We start from the raw sequence: 17594 nt of genomic DNA, 5'->3' as shown, positions 1-17594 counted from the left end.
GTCCGAGGATCAGACGCATAGGGCCCACCCAGGGGACGCCAAATTGTAATGGAAATTTCTAATAAACACTTCAGAACGCTTAACAGTTGTCTTTTCAGTCATTTATTATAGTAGATCATATAAAAGATATATAAAATAGGAAAGGGAAGAATAGAAGAAGACACCACTTCTGATGATGCCGAGAGTACGCGCACTCTGAGTTGTGTTTTAGGAAATGTTATCTATTATACTCTGAAAGCATTCGCTCACTGCTTGTGTCTTCACGTGATTGGCTCAAGATTTTCTATGAAGCTTTGTTAAAGCATGCACCTGGCGTGCTCTGGTATGTGCAGGTGGATGCAAGTTAGGGAGAGCTCAAGCTCCCTGCTTATTACCACCAAGGTCACAGAAAAGCGATTACAACATGTGGAAAAACATCTCTTCTTAGTAACTAAGCCACTTTAGTTCAACATACAGAAACATAGAGAATAATAATGTTCATCCATTAAAATTCCCTCACAGGGTGCCACTGGATTGTGCAATTATAAATCATCACTGTTCCACAGCTATATTTAGGAAAGTTCAACAGGACCAGCGGTGGATCTGATACCAAATAAAACAAATCTGCTTCTGTCAAAAATAAAGGAACATTCTTTGATCAGGCCAGTTGGGGTGACACCCAGGACAGCAGTAAACATCTGCCACAGCAGGACCTCATCTTTCAGCAGTGGAGCACTGAGGCCTTGTGCTGATGACAGCGAGGCATTCTGGGTGCTTTCAAAGTGGGAAGTGGGCAGAGCAACAGCTCCCTTTAGACAGTCAGATGGTGTCCGACTTTGCTGCAGGAGGCTACTGAGAGACATGAGAGAGCAGGAGTGGGCTGTAAAATAATAAACATAGTTGGATATTAAAATCCACTCAGAAGCAATCAGTATTTTCTCATTTAACACAAAAGTAGAGCGATCTCTGTTCCAGAAATCAGTGGTGATCCAGTACAATCCCTGTACTCCACACTATTATAGCGTGTCTGAGCTCAGTGTAATTCGGTCTATTCTATTCTAAATGTCTCACCTGGACTGTCCTTTTGTTCTTCCTGAATTTAAACCATCTGTGCTTGAGGATTTCCTTCAGAGTTGGCCAATGTTGAAGGTCTTTTTCCAGGCAGCACTGGAGTAGGTCACAGCATTCTGTGTGAGCAGTGATGTTGAGATAGAAATTCAAACTTGCAAAGTGAAATGAATGATGGAAAGTGCATTTTCTCACCCTCAGACAGATTAGGACAGAGCTGCAGATGCCCCTAAATAATCTTATTCTCATTGGAAAAGGGCAAGTATCTGCAGACCATCTCACACAGGGTCACACCCAGATACCAGACAGTAGCAGGAATGGCAAAATACTTGCCAGAGAGAATCATTTCAAGAGGAAAGTAACATGGAGTGCCTGAATGAAAAATGACAGAAAGTGGAAACCATCAAAAAAAGCTTCTCCACGGTGTGACTGTACAATGTCTTGCAAAAATAGTCATCCCCTTGGTGTTTGTCCTGTTTTGTTGCATTACAAGCTGGAATTAAAATGGATTTTTTGGGGGATTAGCACCATTTGATTTACACAACATGCCTACCACTTTAAAGGTGAAAATTGTTTCATTGTGACACAAACAATAATTAAGAAGGAAAAAAAAAACCCACAGAAATCTGGAGTGTGCATAGGTATTCACCCCCTTTCATATGAAACCCCTAAATAAAAGCTGGTCCAAACAATTCACTTCATAAGTTACATAATTAGTTGATTAAGATCCACCTGTGTGCAGTCAAAGTGTCACATGATCTGTCACATGATGTCTGTATAAAATCAAACTGTTCTGACTCGATGAATGTCGGTGGAGCAGAGATGGCAGGAAATGATGCAGGAGTAGAGAGTAAGGTGGAGATGGAGGGAGAGGATGCGGGAGAAACAAACAGTAATGATGGATGGCAAGTGAGACATAGAAGTAGAACTAAACGAAAGAAAAACAACTCAGAAGGTTCTTGGAATTCGGATGTGGATAGTGTTATCAGTGTGAGAAAACCGGAAGGTTTTAAGGTAAAGCTCCAGTTTGATTCTCCCGGTTCTGTCAATCCATTGAAGCTGACTAAAGCTTTGAATGATAGTATTGGAGAAGTGAGTGTTAAACCCCTTAGAGATGGAAATCTACTGATTATATGTAAGGACATTGAGCAGCAAGAGCGTGTAATTAAACTAACATCCTTAGATGGAAAGAGAGTGAAGTGTTTTGCTTGGGGAGGAAAGAGAACAGTACAAGGGGTAATCACAGGGGTAGCAACTGACATACCAATTGAAGATGTTTTGAGTAATGTAACAGGAGCTAAAGTAGTGAAAGCAAAACGGTTGATGTATACTACGAATGGGGGCAAGCAGGAAAGCTTATCTATTATGCTACAATTCAGTGAAGAAGTGCTGCCAGTTCGAGTCAAGGTAGGATATTTAAGCTATCAGGTGAGGCCGTACATTAGGCAGCTGGGCCATAGAAGGTTCACGCTGCACGCTGCACACTACACGCTACACGCGTGTAAAGAAAAGTGGACAAACGTAGCATGACTTGCTCTGGGCCATAGAACGGCGTTCACGTTGCACGCTGCACACTTCACGCGTGAAGCGTGAAATGAACATGCACACTTTTTTCTAGGCGTGAAGATGGAAATTCCAGTCAATGCATGCGGTCACCGCCGCGCCAGCCAATCAGAACGGGTCTAGGGAGATAACTCTATGCTTTCAGGGGAAAACTTCAGAAAAAATATAATTGAATGGTATAATTGAAAAATAGTTCTTCATCGGGATTGTCAAGCAGATTATAGAATGTTCGGTGAAATTCACCACGGGTTTCTCTCAGAAGGAAGTGTTCTCGGCTCCAAATTCTGTTCCTTTTTCTCTTCCTCTGTCTCAGTAAAAGCAGAATGAGGCAATCGTCGTCATCCGAAGAGTCCGTATTGTTGGTTACTCGGTCAAAGTAGAACAGACGCAACACGTGAACATCCAAGCATGAAGTTTAATGGCCCAGGGTCCGGTTCTTCACGTGAACGTGTAGCGTGTAGCGTGCAGCATGCAGCGTGCAGCGTGAACCTTCTATGGCCCAGCAGCCTTACACCACCATTAAGATGTTTCAAATGTCAGAGATTTGGGCATGTGGCAGCAGTGTGTAGAGGTAAACAGCGTTGTGGCAAATGTGGGGAGGAAGGTCATGAATATGGCAAATGTAATGAGGGAACAAAAATCAAATGTTGTAACTGTGGTGGTGAGCATAGCGCAGCATATAAGGGATGTGAGGCACACAAACGAGCAGCTGAGGTACAAAGAGTTAAAGTGGAGGAGAAGCTCACATATGCTGAGGCTATCAAAAAAGTTAATAGAGCTACAAAGAGAGACAATGTTATGGTACAACAACCACCAATGAGGAGAGTGATGGAGCAGAACCTAAATCATGCAAATGGCCATACAGCAGATAAGATAAATGTGGGAGTGGAGAAGGTTAAGTTTGTGGCCTTCCTTGCCGAAATAATTAACTGTTCAGCCCAAACTCAGAGCAGAACAGACAGGATCAAAATTATCATAAGGGCAGCAAAAAAAATATCTTGATGTGGGGGAGATAACTGTAGAAATGATAAATGAGACACTCACTGCTGGATTACAAGATACACAATCATCATGTACTGGTTTGTAATGGTCTTTATGATTCTACAATGGAATGCCCGTAGTCTTTGTGCTAATGGGCAAGAATTCAAGAGTTTCATTGAAGAAATGAATGAGAAACCTCAAGTAATATGTATACAAGAAACTTGGCTCAAATCACAGTTAGATTTTGTATTATATGGGTATGTTGCTATTCGAAGGGACAGGGAAGGTGGTACTGGAGGTGGCATAGTTACCTTTATCCAACAGGGGCTAGGCTATAGGGTTATAAGTGTAAGTAAAGAATCAGAAGCAATAGTAGTAGAGGTATGGATAGGCAACTCAAATGTGTGGATAGTGAATTTTTACAATCCATGTAAGAAATTAAGTAGAGAGATCTTTGATAGTATCATTGGAGAAGTAACTAATAAGATGGTATGGTGTGGGGATTTTAATGCGCACAGCACTCTTTGGGGTAGTACACACACAGATCACAATGGTAATATGGTTGAGGAATTCCTAGAGGATAGGGGCTTGGTGTGTGTGAATGATGGAAGGGGAACTAGAGTAGATGTGGCAAGAGGATTGGAATCCCCAATTGACCTTACTTTGGTATCTGAACCAATAGCCAGTGTCACTAAATGGGAAGTGTTTGGAGATACCACTATAGGTAGTGACCACTATCCAATTATGTGTGAAATTGGAGTGGGGCATGTTCGACTGGAGGAGGTAGGCTCCCCTAGATGGAAATTAAAGAATGCTAACTGGGCAGCATACAGTATGTTCAGTAGTGTTAAGTTGGAAGGAATAAACACAGACAATTGTGATAGCGTGGATGATTTTAATGGAATAATAACAGAAGTTATGCATTCTACTGCATTACAGATTATTGGTAAGGGCAGTGGTCATGGACAGCGTAAAATGGTTCCTTGGTGGACAGATGACTGCAAAAAGGCTATACAGGAAAGGAACAAAGCTTTTAAGAAGGTTAAAGCTACATTTTCTTTTAATGACTTAGTGGCATACAAGAAGGCCCAAGCAGTTGTTAGGAGAGTAGTTAGACAAGCCAAGCGACAACAGTGGCAACATTTCTGTAGTAAAATAGGAAGGGATATTCAAATTAATGATGTGTGGAGTATGATAAGGAAGATGGGTGGTATTAGAAGGGAGTTCACACTACCAGCTATAAGGTATAAGGATGAAGTCATGATCAGCAACGAAGACAAGGCTGAAGCATTAGCTAAAACATTTGTAAGAGTTCATAGCTCTGAGAATTTGACTCCAGAAACAAGAGCAGCTAGAAATGAAATGTTAAGAGATCACCCTAATATATTTGATAAAAAGAATGATGGTAATGGAGCTTTTTCCTTATTTGAGCTGAAAAGAGCCTTGGCTGGGGTTAGAGCAACATCCCCTGGTAAGGATGAAATATGTTATAAGATGGTGGAGTGTTTAACCCCTGAAGCTCAGGAGATAATTTTAAAACTATATAATAGGGTATGGGAATCAGGGACCCTACCACTGGCTTGGAAGCACTCAGTTATTATACCTATTGGAAAACCTGGTAAAGATAAGTGTGAGGCAACTAGCTATAGACCCATTGCCTTAACATCAAATATGTGTAAAAGTATGGAACGTATGGTTACAGACAGACTAACATATGTGGTGGAAAGCAGAAACTTGTTTACTTGCCATCAGAGTGGATTTAGGAAAGGAAGGACCACCATGGACCCAGTTGTATGTCTAGAAAATGAGATCAGGAAGGCTCAGGCCAACAAGGAGCAAGTGAATGCAGTATTCTTTGATGTGGAGAAGGCATATGATATGCTGTGGAAAGAGGGTCTTCTCATCAAGTTAGATTCCTTGGGCATAGGTGGGAGAATGTATAACTGGGTGATGGATTTTTTAAGGGACAGGAGTATAGAAGTAAGGGTTGGGGCATCTCATTCTAATACTTACTCCATAGAAAATGGAACTCCCCAAGGCAGTGTATGTAGTCCTATTCTTTTTAACATTATGATTAATGACGTTTTTTCTGGAGTTGATGCTAGTCTTGGTAGGTCATTATATGCAGATGATGGGGCGCTATGGGTCAGAGGCCGTAATGTAGCATTTGTGCAAAAGAAACTGTCAATAATGTGGAAGAGTGGGGTAATAAATGGGGTTTTCGTTTCTCTGTTGATAAAACCCAAGTAATGTGTTTCTCCAAAAAGTGAGTTAACCCTAATGTTCAGATTACTCTTTATGGGCAGCCAATTAAGCAAGTCTTATGTATTAGATTTCTAGGTGTGTGGATGGATCATAAATTAACTTATGGAGAACATATCCAGAAGGTCATAACCAAGTGCAAAAAGGCAGTAAATATTATGAGATGTCTCATAGGAAGTAGCTGGGGTGCAAGTATGAGGTCTCTTAAGCACATCTATACTGCTTTAATTAGGTCAGCCCTAGATTATGCATGTATTACACATGGGTCAGCTGCAAAATCCCATTTGCAGAAACTGGATGTTATTCAGGCACAGGCTTTACGTTTATGTTGTGGGGCTTTTAAGACTTCACCAGTTCCGGCACTGCAGGTAGAGGTTGGTGAAATGCCACTTTCACTGCGACGTCTACAGCTAAACATGACTTACTGGGCCACATTGCAGGGACACAGACAGGATCACCCAACTAAAGCAGTCCTAGGAAAGTGTTGGGAACATGGGCACAAGCAATATAATAGTTTTGGATGGATAGGAGATGGTGAAGCTGAGAAGTTGGGCTTGACAAAAATATCTCTGAGCTGCACAGTAGCATTACCAGCTACTCCTCCTTGGTTATTCCCCATGCCTACAGTAGATTTTGAAATTGCTAAGCTGTCAAAGCACAGTAACGAATATGGTGAGATGAATGCTATGGTGCAACAGTACTTAAGCACTAAATATAATGGAATGGTTCAAGTATACACTGATGGTTCAAAAGATCCAGACACAGGAAAGACAGGAGCAGCAGTATACATACCGGAGTTTGAAACATCACTTAAGCGTAGAACATCAGACAACCTGGCAGTCTATTCTGTGGAGCTGTTAGCTATTTTATTTGCACTGGTCTGGATAGAAGATTCTAAGCCAAACAGTTTTGTTATATGTTCAGATTCCATGGCAGCTTTGGTCAGTATTCTAAACTTTCAGTCTTCTTGCAGGCTTGACTTAATATATGAAATTTATCAGAGTTTATATCGTTTAAATCATAGGGATATAGCTGTAAGTTTCATTTGGGTTCCAGCACATGTAGAAATACATGGCAATGAAGTAGTGGACTCTCTGGCCAAAAAAGCCCTTAAATTGAGTTTGGGTGATTTAGGTGTGCCATTAAGTAAATACGAAGTTAAAACCATAATCAAAACTAAAGTAAGCAAGTTATGGCAAAAACAATGGCATACAAACACAAAGGGGAGATTTCTTCACAAGATTCAGCAGGTAGTCCCTTCAAAAAGGCAGGGTAACTGGAACAGAAGGGGGGAAACAATAATTACAAGGTTAAGAATAGGACACACCGGCCTTAACCATGGTCTCTATGTAGTAGGAAAACATAATACTGGTCAATGTGCATCATGCAACCAAATAGAAACAGTGGAACATGTTTTGCTACAGTGTCAAGCTTACAATACAGAAAGAGAAATCCTACTAGAAAGGGTCAAAGCATTAGGATACACAACATTAACAATAGAAGATTTACTTTCCTTTTCCACAGTTAAACCATTAGCATGGATACATATTATGACATTCCTAAAGGCTACTAGGTTATTTGAGAGAATTTAATTTCACCTTTTTTTTTTTCTCACATAGTAAAGTAGGACTAAGCATTGAAATCCCCATTGATGCTCCACACCCATAACAGTTGGTGGCGGTAATGCACCATGTTGGATGCCAACCGCCAATAAACATAAAGAAGAAGAAGAAGAAGGACCCTGACTCTGCAACACTACTAAGCAAGCAACATGAGAACCATGAAAAAGAGAAGGCCACCCACTAAAACTCAGACTGGGCAAGGAGGGTGTTAATCAGACATGCAACAAAGACACCAAAGATAACACTGAAGGAGCTGCAAAGATCCACAGAGGAGATGGGATTATTTGTCCATAGGACCACTTTAAGCTGTGCCAGAAAAAAGCCATTGCTTAAAGGGATCCTCCAGCGGATTTACTCATAAACTTATGTTAAGTAAAAGTATTTGTTGATTTCAACAGTCAATCATTCATTTTTGGAGACCAGTGTTCTAGAAAATTTTATTTTTATTAAAATACCAGACAGGCCTCCCGCAGAAGTGACGTATGCAATGACATGGGTTCGTGGAAGCTTGGAGCAACTCCACTGTTTATATCCTCTGCTCGTTTTACAAGTGTGTTTACCAAATTTATAGGTTTTTAAATAAGTATGCCTCATTGTGCAGCATATAAATGCCAAAATGATGCTAAAAAGAAGGACGAGAAGATAATTTTTCACTGTTTACCTGGCCAGAATTGTCCGACTATTCACAAGAAATGAATTCATGCCATCGGAAGACCTCAAAACAATCCGCCTGCGGTGTCCTACTTATGCTCCAAACAATTTGAATCATCCTGTTTCAATGAATTGACAGAATTAAAAGCAAGATTAATGGGGGCTTCCAGAATAAAAAGAAAGAGAAAAGACGATGCCATGCCAACAATATTTGCCCATCGTTCAGCTCCAAAAGTCCACCGATGCTGTGTTGAGCAGCAACAGAGACAACACCAGAAGTTTAGTTTTGACTTTGTTCTACCGTGATTCTTTCACTGTAAAAAATTTGTTGTTTTAACTTTAAAAAGTTAGTACCCAGGCTGCCTTAAAATTTTGAGTTCATTGAAACTCATATAATAAGGTAAATTGTTCACCTCACTGTGTTAACTTACTATATTAATTTCACTGAACTCAAAATTTTGAGGCAGCCTGAGTACTAACTTTAAGTTAAAACATCAAATCATTTTTTACAGTGTTGTGGTATATTATCAGTGTCTTACCTGGTGAATTGTAATTGGTATTCCGATGTGTTGTAGGCTCTTCAACATATCCTGGAAGAAAATACAGGTAACAAAGAAAACACAGACATTAAAGAACAATCACTGATAGATCAAAAGACAGAGAATTCGATTGAGCTTCAGGTACGGTCGATTATAGTCCAGATAAGAGAATTACTCAACATTTTGCATGAAACTCACTCTTTTGAAATTTCTGAAGTTTTATTTCATGGTAGTTTATTTCATTTTCATTTATGTGCTAGGAGTGTGAACTGACCGGAAAGAGGGATATTGCTGTGCAAACAGATGAACCAGTCAGTGTTGAAATCCAGACAGAGACAGTTGTCTTCAAAGACAAGATTATCCCAGTGTTCTTTTTTGGGAGATGAAAGCATCTCATTAGATGATTCGTTCAAACTCTACTAGTAGCAAAACCATAATGTAAGCAGAGGATATAAACAGCTGAGTTGCTCCAAGCTTCCTCTTAGCCATGTCATTGCATACGTCACTTCTGCAGGAGGCCCATCTGGTATTTTAATAAAAATAATTTTTTCTAGAACGCTATTTAGTCTCTGAACATGAATGTTTAACTGTTGAAATCTACGAATACTTTTACTTAAAATAAGTTTAAGAGTAAATCCACTGGAGGATCCCTTCAAAGAAAACACATCTGGAGTTTGTCCAACAGCATGTGGCTGACTCCCCAAACACATGGAAGAAGCTTTTTGGCCATCATGGGAAATGCCATGTATGGCTCAAACCCAACACCCTGAGAACACCATTCCTACAGTGAAGCATGCTGGTGGCAGCATCATGCTCTGGGGCTATTTTTCATCTGCAGGGACAGAAAAACTGGTCAGGACTGAAGGAAAGATGGATGGCATTAAATACAGGGACAATTCTGGAGGAAAACCTGTTTGAGTCGGCCAGAGGTTTGAGACTGGGATGAAGGTTCATGTTCCAGCAGGACAATGATCCTAAACATACTGCTAAAGCTACACTGGAGTTGTTTAAAGGGAAACATTTAAATGTCTTAGAATGGCCTAGTCAAAGTCCAGTTCTCAATCCAATTGAGAATCTGTAGCATAACTTGAAGATTGCTGTACACCAACACAACCCATCTAACTTGAAGGAGTTGGAGCAGTTTTGCCTTGAGGAATGGGCAAAAATCCAGTGGCTAGATGTGCTAAGCTATAAAATGCATTTTACTTCCAGCTTGTAATGTGACAAAACAGGACAAACACAAAGGGGGATGAATACTTTTGCAAGACACTGTATATCTGTGTGTGCATATCTATAGAGAACTGACCTTTATTGTCCTTGTAGACCTCGTCCGTCAGCAACTTGCCACAGCCGAAGTTGATCAGCTTCACCTCCAGCGTGTCCAGATTGATCAGAATATTTTCAAGCTTGATGTCGCGGCTGGCACGGAGGTGTCGTGGCACTGTTGCTTCACAGCAAGAAGGTTCTGGGTTTGAGCCCAATGGCCGACAGGGACCTTTCTGTGTGGAGTTTGCATGTTCTCCCCATGTCTGCGTGGGTTTTCTCTGGGTGCTCTGGTTTCCCCCACAGTTCAAAGACATGCCATTAGGTTAAAATGGGGCAGCCATGGCCTGAAGGTTGGGCTGAAGTGCCCTTGAGCAAGACATCTAACCCCCAACTGCTCCCTGAGTGCTGTCGTATAGCTGCCCACTGCTCTGGGTATGTGTGTGTGTTCATTGCTCACTTGTGTGTGTTCACTGCTTCAGATGGATTAAATGCAGAGGAGGAATTTCACTGTGTGCTTAAGTCTGTGCTTGAGTGTATGTGTGACACATAAAGGCTTCTTGCTCACGGTGAAAAACTCCACATTTACAGCATTGACAATCAGCCTGAACCACCTGCCACATGACCTCTCAACCCATGATAGTTGTTAAATGCACAGAATTTTTGGAGATCCATGCAGGGGACGGGTCGCTCCAGCACTAAGATGAAGAAATCAGGCATCTCAAACCATTCCAGCAGCTCCATCACATTCTTACAGCAAGGAGGCTTGGACACTATCTCCATTAACACCACCTCCAGTGGGAGGCTGTTCGTCACTCCAGGCTAAAATCGCGCACACACACACACACCCTTAGCAATGGGTTAGCATGGAGGGCAGACGTCTACACTGAGGTAAGCAGAAATGGTACAATGGAGAAGGTTTGACTTGGCACTAACTCGAGATCAGCAGTCTTCCTTTGAGATGTTGTATGAATGAAAGGTAATAACGTGATTGACGTTAAAGTAAGTTTACTTTTGATGATGATGATGATGATGATGATTGTTTCATCATTGCAGTCTTTGGCTTGACATTTAATAGCAACCTGTTCACATAAAAAATAAATAAATCTGTTCTACAAGCCATCATTATACAAATGAGTGTAATTAGTATATTTACACACACACACACACACACACACACACTACATTTTAGAGCTCAGCAAAGCAGCATTAAATCTTGCCACACAAAAAGACAGCCATTAATCACAGCAGCTGACTTCAGATACAATGAAGGATTTTACATGATTCGTTTGCTTCATGTTCCAGATTTTGTTGATATGCATTAACTGATTAAAACTGTTGTGTGGAACTTAACGCTTCCTGGATAAAGATGGAATGTGTCGCCATGTTTCCTCATTTCTAAGAGACTAGAAAGATCCACAGCTAAAAGCTTCAGACAGAACAAAAGGTTCCACACAACAGGAAGTGATTTACTCACCACATATTTCAGAGCTACGGCAATTCTACATCCCTGGTGTGTGTTGTGGTTCAATTACAGAGTCTCAGTCAAACCAGTTCAGTCTTGTAACCTAGTTGTGGCAGCGGGGCGTGGCTGAGCATCAGCTGTGGACGGAGAGGAGGTGGATTGAACTGGCAGGTAATGTGTGATGATTTACATCATGTAGTGATGTAAAAAATTTAGTTATGTGCAGTGGTGTGCACAGACTTTTTGAAGGGCGGGGCGGAAAGAAAAAAAAGGGCACATATAGCGCCCTTTTTATTGCAAAGTGTATTATAATGTATACTAAAGCTACATTCACAGTTTATAATGCTCACCCAGCTGTGTTCTACTTAGCTGATCATCATGCTGGTCTCTCTCTCCCTCTCAAGGCTCCCAAGGGGGCACTTTAGCACGTGTTTTGGCTCCCGAGAGGACACTTGAGGGCAGTTTAGCACACATTTTGGCTCCCAAGATGGCACTTTAGCATGTGTTTTTCAACAATTGGGCCACAAGGGGGGGCAACCCCCCCGTGCACACCACTGGTTATGCGGGTGACCAGAGAGAGCTGAGCAGCACAGAGCTGTATGAGGGGCCGCATAAGACTTTATCTATTCTGACCCTCTCACATGCATACATTCTCCTCTCGTACTATGAGGGGCCGCATAAGACTTTATCTATTCTGACCCTCTCACATGCATACATTCTTCTCTCATACTATGAGGGGCCGCATAAGACTTTGTCTATTCTGATCCTCTCACATGCATATATTCTCACTCTCACATACGTATATTCTCCTCTCACATACATATATTCTCACTCTCACATGCATACATTGTCCTCTCACATACATATATTCTCCTGTCACATACGTACATTCTCCTCTCACATACATATATTCTCCTGTCACATACGTACATTCTCCTCTCATATGCATATATTCTCCTTTCACATGCATACATTCTCCTCTCACATACATATATTCTCCTCTCACATACGTACATTCTCCTCTCACATACATGTATTCTCCTCTCACATACGTACATTCTCCTCTCATATACATATATTCTCCTCTCACATGCATACATTCTCCTCTCACATACATATAGTCTCCTTTCACATGCATACATTCTCCTCTCACATACATATAGTCTCCTCTCACATACATATATTCTCCTCTCACATACGTACATTCTCCTCTCACATACATATATTCTCCATTCACATGCATACATTCTCCTCCCACATACACACATTCTTCTCTCACATAGGGGAGAGCGGGGTAAGATGAGCCAGGGGGTAAGATGAGCCACCCCCTGTTTCTAAGAAACAGTAAACAATTGTGACCATGTGACCACATTCAAAGGGGGCCGGGACCATTTACTTACACTTGTGGAGAGGAGCACCACATGTCAAACTAAGTGAGGGACATATTTATAAAAATGTGTTTTTGTGCTTTCTAAGTCAATTCCATGTTTGTCCACAGTGAAGATGATTTAGAGAAGACAAAAGTAGAATAATATTTAGACACATTAGGGTTAAGTTAGTGGCTTTCTAAGCTATGATATGAATGCTAATAAAAATAATTTTGATTAGCCTAATCCCCTTTATTAGCATTTTTCTACAAAATGGTGGCCATGGGGTAAGATGAGCCATTAGATGTGGGGCAAGTTGAGCCACTGGCTCAACTTACCCCATTGGTGGCTGAGCTTACCCAGTATGGATGACACTTAAGTTTTCACATTTACTGGTCATATATGACAACAACATATATATATATATATATATATATATATATATATATATATATATATATATATATGACATCAGATGAGGAAGACCAGTTGTTAGATGTGGGGGATTATGTTGTGGCAAAATACACGGGGAAGAAGAAAGTGCATTTCTTCATTGGCCAGATAATCAAATTGGATGTCTTCGAAATAGAGGCAAGATTTCTCAAAAGAAGCCGGTCATGCCATGGCTCTGCAAGAAAGCCAACCTTTGTCTTCAAAGAGAAAGATGAGGCTGTCCTGTCAAGACAGGATATTGTGAAAAAATTGCCCCGCCCCTTTACTGTTGGGGGGACAGCACGGAGGGAGAGGCAAATGGTGTTCCCTTGCCATTTGAACGCTTGGAACATTGAATAATGATGAAATGATTGAATGATTGATGGAATGATTGCTGCATGTTTTAGCAATGTTTTAACCTACTGAAAGAAATAAGATTTTTTTTGGCACTGTTCTACTGTTTTAGTAATTTCTATAATATAGTATATCTCTCATTCCCTCTCTAACCATCCCTCTTTCTATCTATCTACTCATATCTCTCTCTCTCTATCCATCTATCTATCCCTCCCTATCTATCCCTCGTTCTATCACCTCTCTCTTCATCTCCCCTTCTCTATGCAACGGCCCTATCCCCCACTTGATTGACTTGACTTGATTCATTGATTGCATTTCTAATAATAAAAGTTGTTTACTTTGTTAACCTAACATGTTTTGTGTTGGCTCAATTTACCCCACACAGTGGCTCATCTTACCCCGTGCATGGGGTAAGTTGAGCCACTTGACATTTTTTTTTCAAGAGGTAATATCACTCTAACCATAAGAGCTTATCAATTATGTTTTGCTCAGATAGTAACAGTACACTTTGAAATTTGGTATGGTGTGTAGACTGGAAGCAAAAATGGCTTTAACATGTAGTTATGATGAAAAATGTAAAAAGTGGCTCATCTTACCCCACTCTCCCCTACATATATTCTCCTCTTACATACGTATATTCTCCTCTCATCTACATCTATTGTCCTCTACGTAGATTCTGCATACATTCTCCTCAACTGGACTGACTGATGCCAAAGTCTAAAGCCAAGCCTTGCACATTTACAGTGGTGCCTCACCCCATGTTCCTTTGTATTGTTTATCACTAGGCATTTGCATTTCTGTTTATTTTGAAGACAGTCCACCTGTCTGCATTGGAAACTGAGCAGCTTTTAATCTCAGTCTAAAGTCAGCTGTATTGCTGTATCCCTATTTCTCCTCCCTCCTTTTCCCTTTCCTTCATTTCTTTCAGGCAAAGTGCCTCTTTATCTCTCTCTGTATTGTAGTGTTGCACAGCTATTCTGAACAGGGAAGTCCATGTCAATAAGTTTCACATTGTGCACTAATGTACAGTATGGTAAGCATGCTAATTATCGGTTAAGCTAGGCTATTTTAATACCAGCCTCACTGTGTGTTTTGCCTAATCAAATGAGAACATCATAAAGCAGCATAGCTATAGCCTTCAGATAAGTTGTTGGAACAGTTTCTAAGGTAGCATTGTAGGCCAATTTAGGCCAGGTTAATAAACAGAGGACTGGCATGACTTTTTGTAATACAACGATGCGGCACCTCTTTCTAGACAACAACAATAATAGAGGGTGACTGACTCCAGGTTGGAGTCTGGCCTGGGACATTTCCAGACCCTACACTATCTCTCTCTCCCTGTCATCTCCCTCTAGGCTACCCTATCTCACTGTCCCTTTTCTGTTCTCCTGTCATGATCTCTGGTGAAAATCTTTAGATTTTTTTCAATAATAGTAATTTAGTCAAAATATAGCCTATTTACATTTTATTTTTATTTATAGTTATTAGGCCTATCAAGTACAAAAATTCAAGCCAAACCAACAATAGGGTTCCCTAAAATTATACAGGCCTATATATCTATATATAGATATATCTATATAGGCCTATATACCTATATATCGAGGGTTTGGAGCCAGAGGGAAGTAAGTGGCATTTTTGGCGAAAATGAGTTCTATATATCAAATGAAAGGTCTTGATGAGCTCTATCTAACTGTACCGAAAAGACACATCAGAAATCAACCTATATTGAATAAAACAACAAAACAACAAAGACCTTACTCAGAAGTGGGCATCGGTGTTGGAGCCAAAAGGGCGTATGTCCCATTTACACCTATGGCTTAGATAGGCTTAGAAGGCCTAGCTTAAGTGAAGTCATAACAACAAGATAACTGAACAAGATAACTGAAATTGAACTGCTTGAAAGTACAGTAGATGTTAAACTGTTCAAGTGTTTGAAATGAAAGACATAAATGTGAAGTCATAAATGAGAATGGAGCAAAGGGATGCAAAAAGGGGGATGAGAATTGAATTGTGTACTTGTATAGGAAGGAAATGGCCAGGCTACATTGCAATTAAACTAAATAGAGAAGTGGAGAGACCAACACATCAGAATGTGTTTGTTGTATACAGCATTTGAAATAAAATGAAGAAAAATTACTTGTTAATCACATTGTTTTTAACCAAGGATGAGCAGATACGCCTATTTTCCTTTCAAAACATTAGAAATGTTTGGTGCCCAAAAGGCGTATCCTATCTTTTTTGCCATATTTTTAAGATTGTACAAGATTTTTGAATATGTTCAATATGTTAATATCATTTTTATTTAATGACTACCTCATTTAAGTATGTTTATGGCTATAATGTTGTGGTTAAAGGTAAATACATTTTGTTGATTTAAAGGGTGGTCAAAATTTTGTTTTGGCTCTCCTGTAAAGTTGGTCAAATGTGACTTATGCCCCTCTGGCTCCAAACCCTCGATATAATTATGTAATTTTATATGGACGTATGTGACAGGAGAATATGCCTATGTGAGAGGAGAATGTATGTATGTGAGAGCAAGAATAGTGGAAACGGAAGCAAGTATAGTGGAAAAGGAAGTCATCTCTCTGGGGGGAAAAAGCGCCCTAAATCCACACCGGACCACATGGGCCAGTAGGCTATGGACGAAGCTGGTAGAGCTACGTTAAATCAAGCCATCACTGCACTGAGGGGGATTTTGGCCTCACCTCAGCTGGCCAAAATCGCCTCGTCTGAAGGTGTAGGTATTACGGTGGACAGAGAGATGGCCCGGCTCTTCCCTTCTGGAACCCCCCCTACGGCTCTGCCCCATTCCAGCCTGTGATATGAGAGCCAGCGACACTTTGGCAATTTTGCCAGAACAAGAAGAAAGCGGTGAATATTAAAAAACAAGTCGTTTTATCAAACATGTTATGTGGTGTTGTATGTGGCAGTGAAATGCGTGTTATGTGCTTGAACATACATTTCCTGCATCACTTTAACCTTACAGCAGGAAGGCTGGTGCTACACTCTGTGCGTTGCGTTAAGCCATGTTGAGACAAAAAAAATACATTGAAAAGAAAGGGAACGTGTGTTGCTTACGAATGTTAGCAATTAGAATGCGAGAACATTCGCTGTGTTTGGCCCATAGACTGTACAGCTTAATGTAGAGTTTTTATGGTTTCTTTTTATTTAACTTTTGTCTGTATGGGATCTCTATGGCAGCCTATAGAACCGTATTGTATTAAGTTGTGAAACTTGACATGCAGATTCTATTCTGTTGGCATGGCAACTTAATCCTTATCCTCAATGCTTGGCCCTTCATTGCTGCTTTGCAGCCATATTTCTAATTACAGTATATTGGGACAAGTGAGGCTGTGTCTTTGTGCTGAATTTAGAACGGGTTGTAGCAGGTCACGAAGCAGAATGCTATGAAACTCCCCTAAGCCGTTCTAAATACAGCAGAAACACACATACTCACATGGCTTATTGCTTATCTAAAACTGTTTATATGAATAAGTGAAAGGATTTCATTAAATGCAACCATGCTTAAAAAAAAAAAAAAAAAAATATATATATATATATATATATATATATATATATATATATATATATATATAGTAAAAACCAATCTTCTGCCAAAACATGGTAAGTGGTTACCCAGGTAATACCAGATGCTGCTTTTCTTTCTATCCTATACAATGTGATTTAAAAAAAAATGCGTTTGATTGCAGAGTAATATATAGTACCATAGAGGCTCTGTTTGCACACGATTTACAATGGCTTGGAACACCAAATCAGCCAGTCACAATCTAGAACCAAACACAGTGTTAGATATAGCCTGAAGCTGAGGGTTCACCCTGTATCAGTGCTTCTACTTTTAATTTCTCTTTTTAAATATAATTTAATTGGCAAAAAAACTTTTTTTTAAGGCGCCAATTTTTCTCTTTTTTTTTTAACCAGTCATGATACCTGGCAAGCAGTGTTTGTAACTAATACATTCTATTTGCCTCTCATCCAGTTTGAATTGAATGGATAACTGTACTGAACAATGAATGTGTTGATATTGTCA

General features: G+C 40.2%; 1 protein-coding gene across 1 annotated transcript in view; it reads right to left on the bottom strand.

Moving 5' to 3' along the window:
* Positions 1–13992, bottom strand: part of LOC132869696 (serine/threonine-protein kinase pim-2-like) — a gene marked incomplete at its 5' end in the record, with an annotated part of 151837 nt that extends 137845 nt beyond the window's left edge. Inside the window, 5 exons of the mRNA XM_060903016.1 lie at positions 1330–1419; positions 8666–8716; positions 9972–10229; positions 10555–10733; positions 13976–13992. Of these exons, the coding sequence (XP_060758999.1) occupies positions 1330–1419; positions 8666–8716; positions 9972–10229; positions 10555–10733; positions 13976–13992 (595 nt within the window). The remainder of the gene's footprint in view (positions 1–1329; positions 1420–8665; positions 8717–9971; positions 10230–10554; positions 10734–13975) is intronic.
* Between the last annotated feature and the right edge of the window lie 3602 nt (positions 13993–17594).

The sequence above is a fragment of the Neoarius graeffei genome, chromosome 21, assembly GCF_027579695.1.
Source record: "Neoarius graeffei isolate fNeoGra1 chromosome 21, fNeoGra1.pri, whole genome shotgun sequence".
NCBI lineage: Eukaryota > Metazoa > Chordata > Actinopteri > Siluriformes > Ariidae > Neoarius > Neoarius graeffei.
This window is presented reverse-complemented; position numbering and strand designations above follow the sequence as displayed.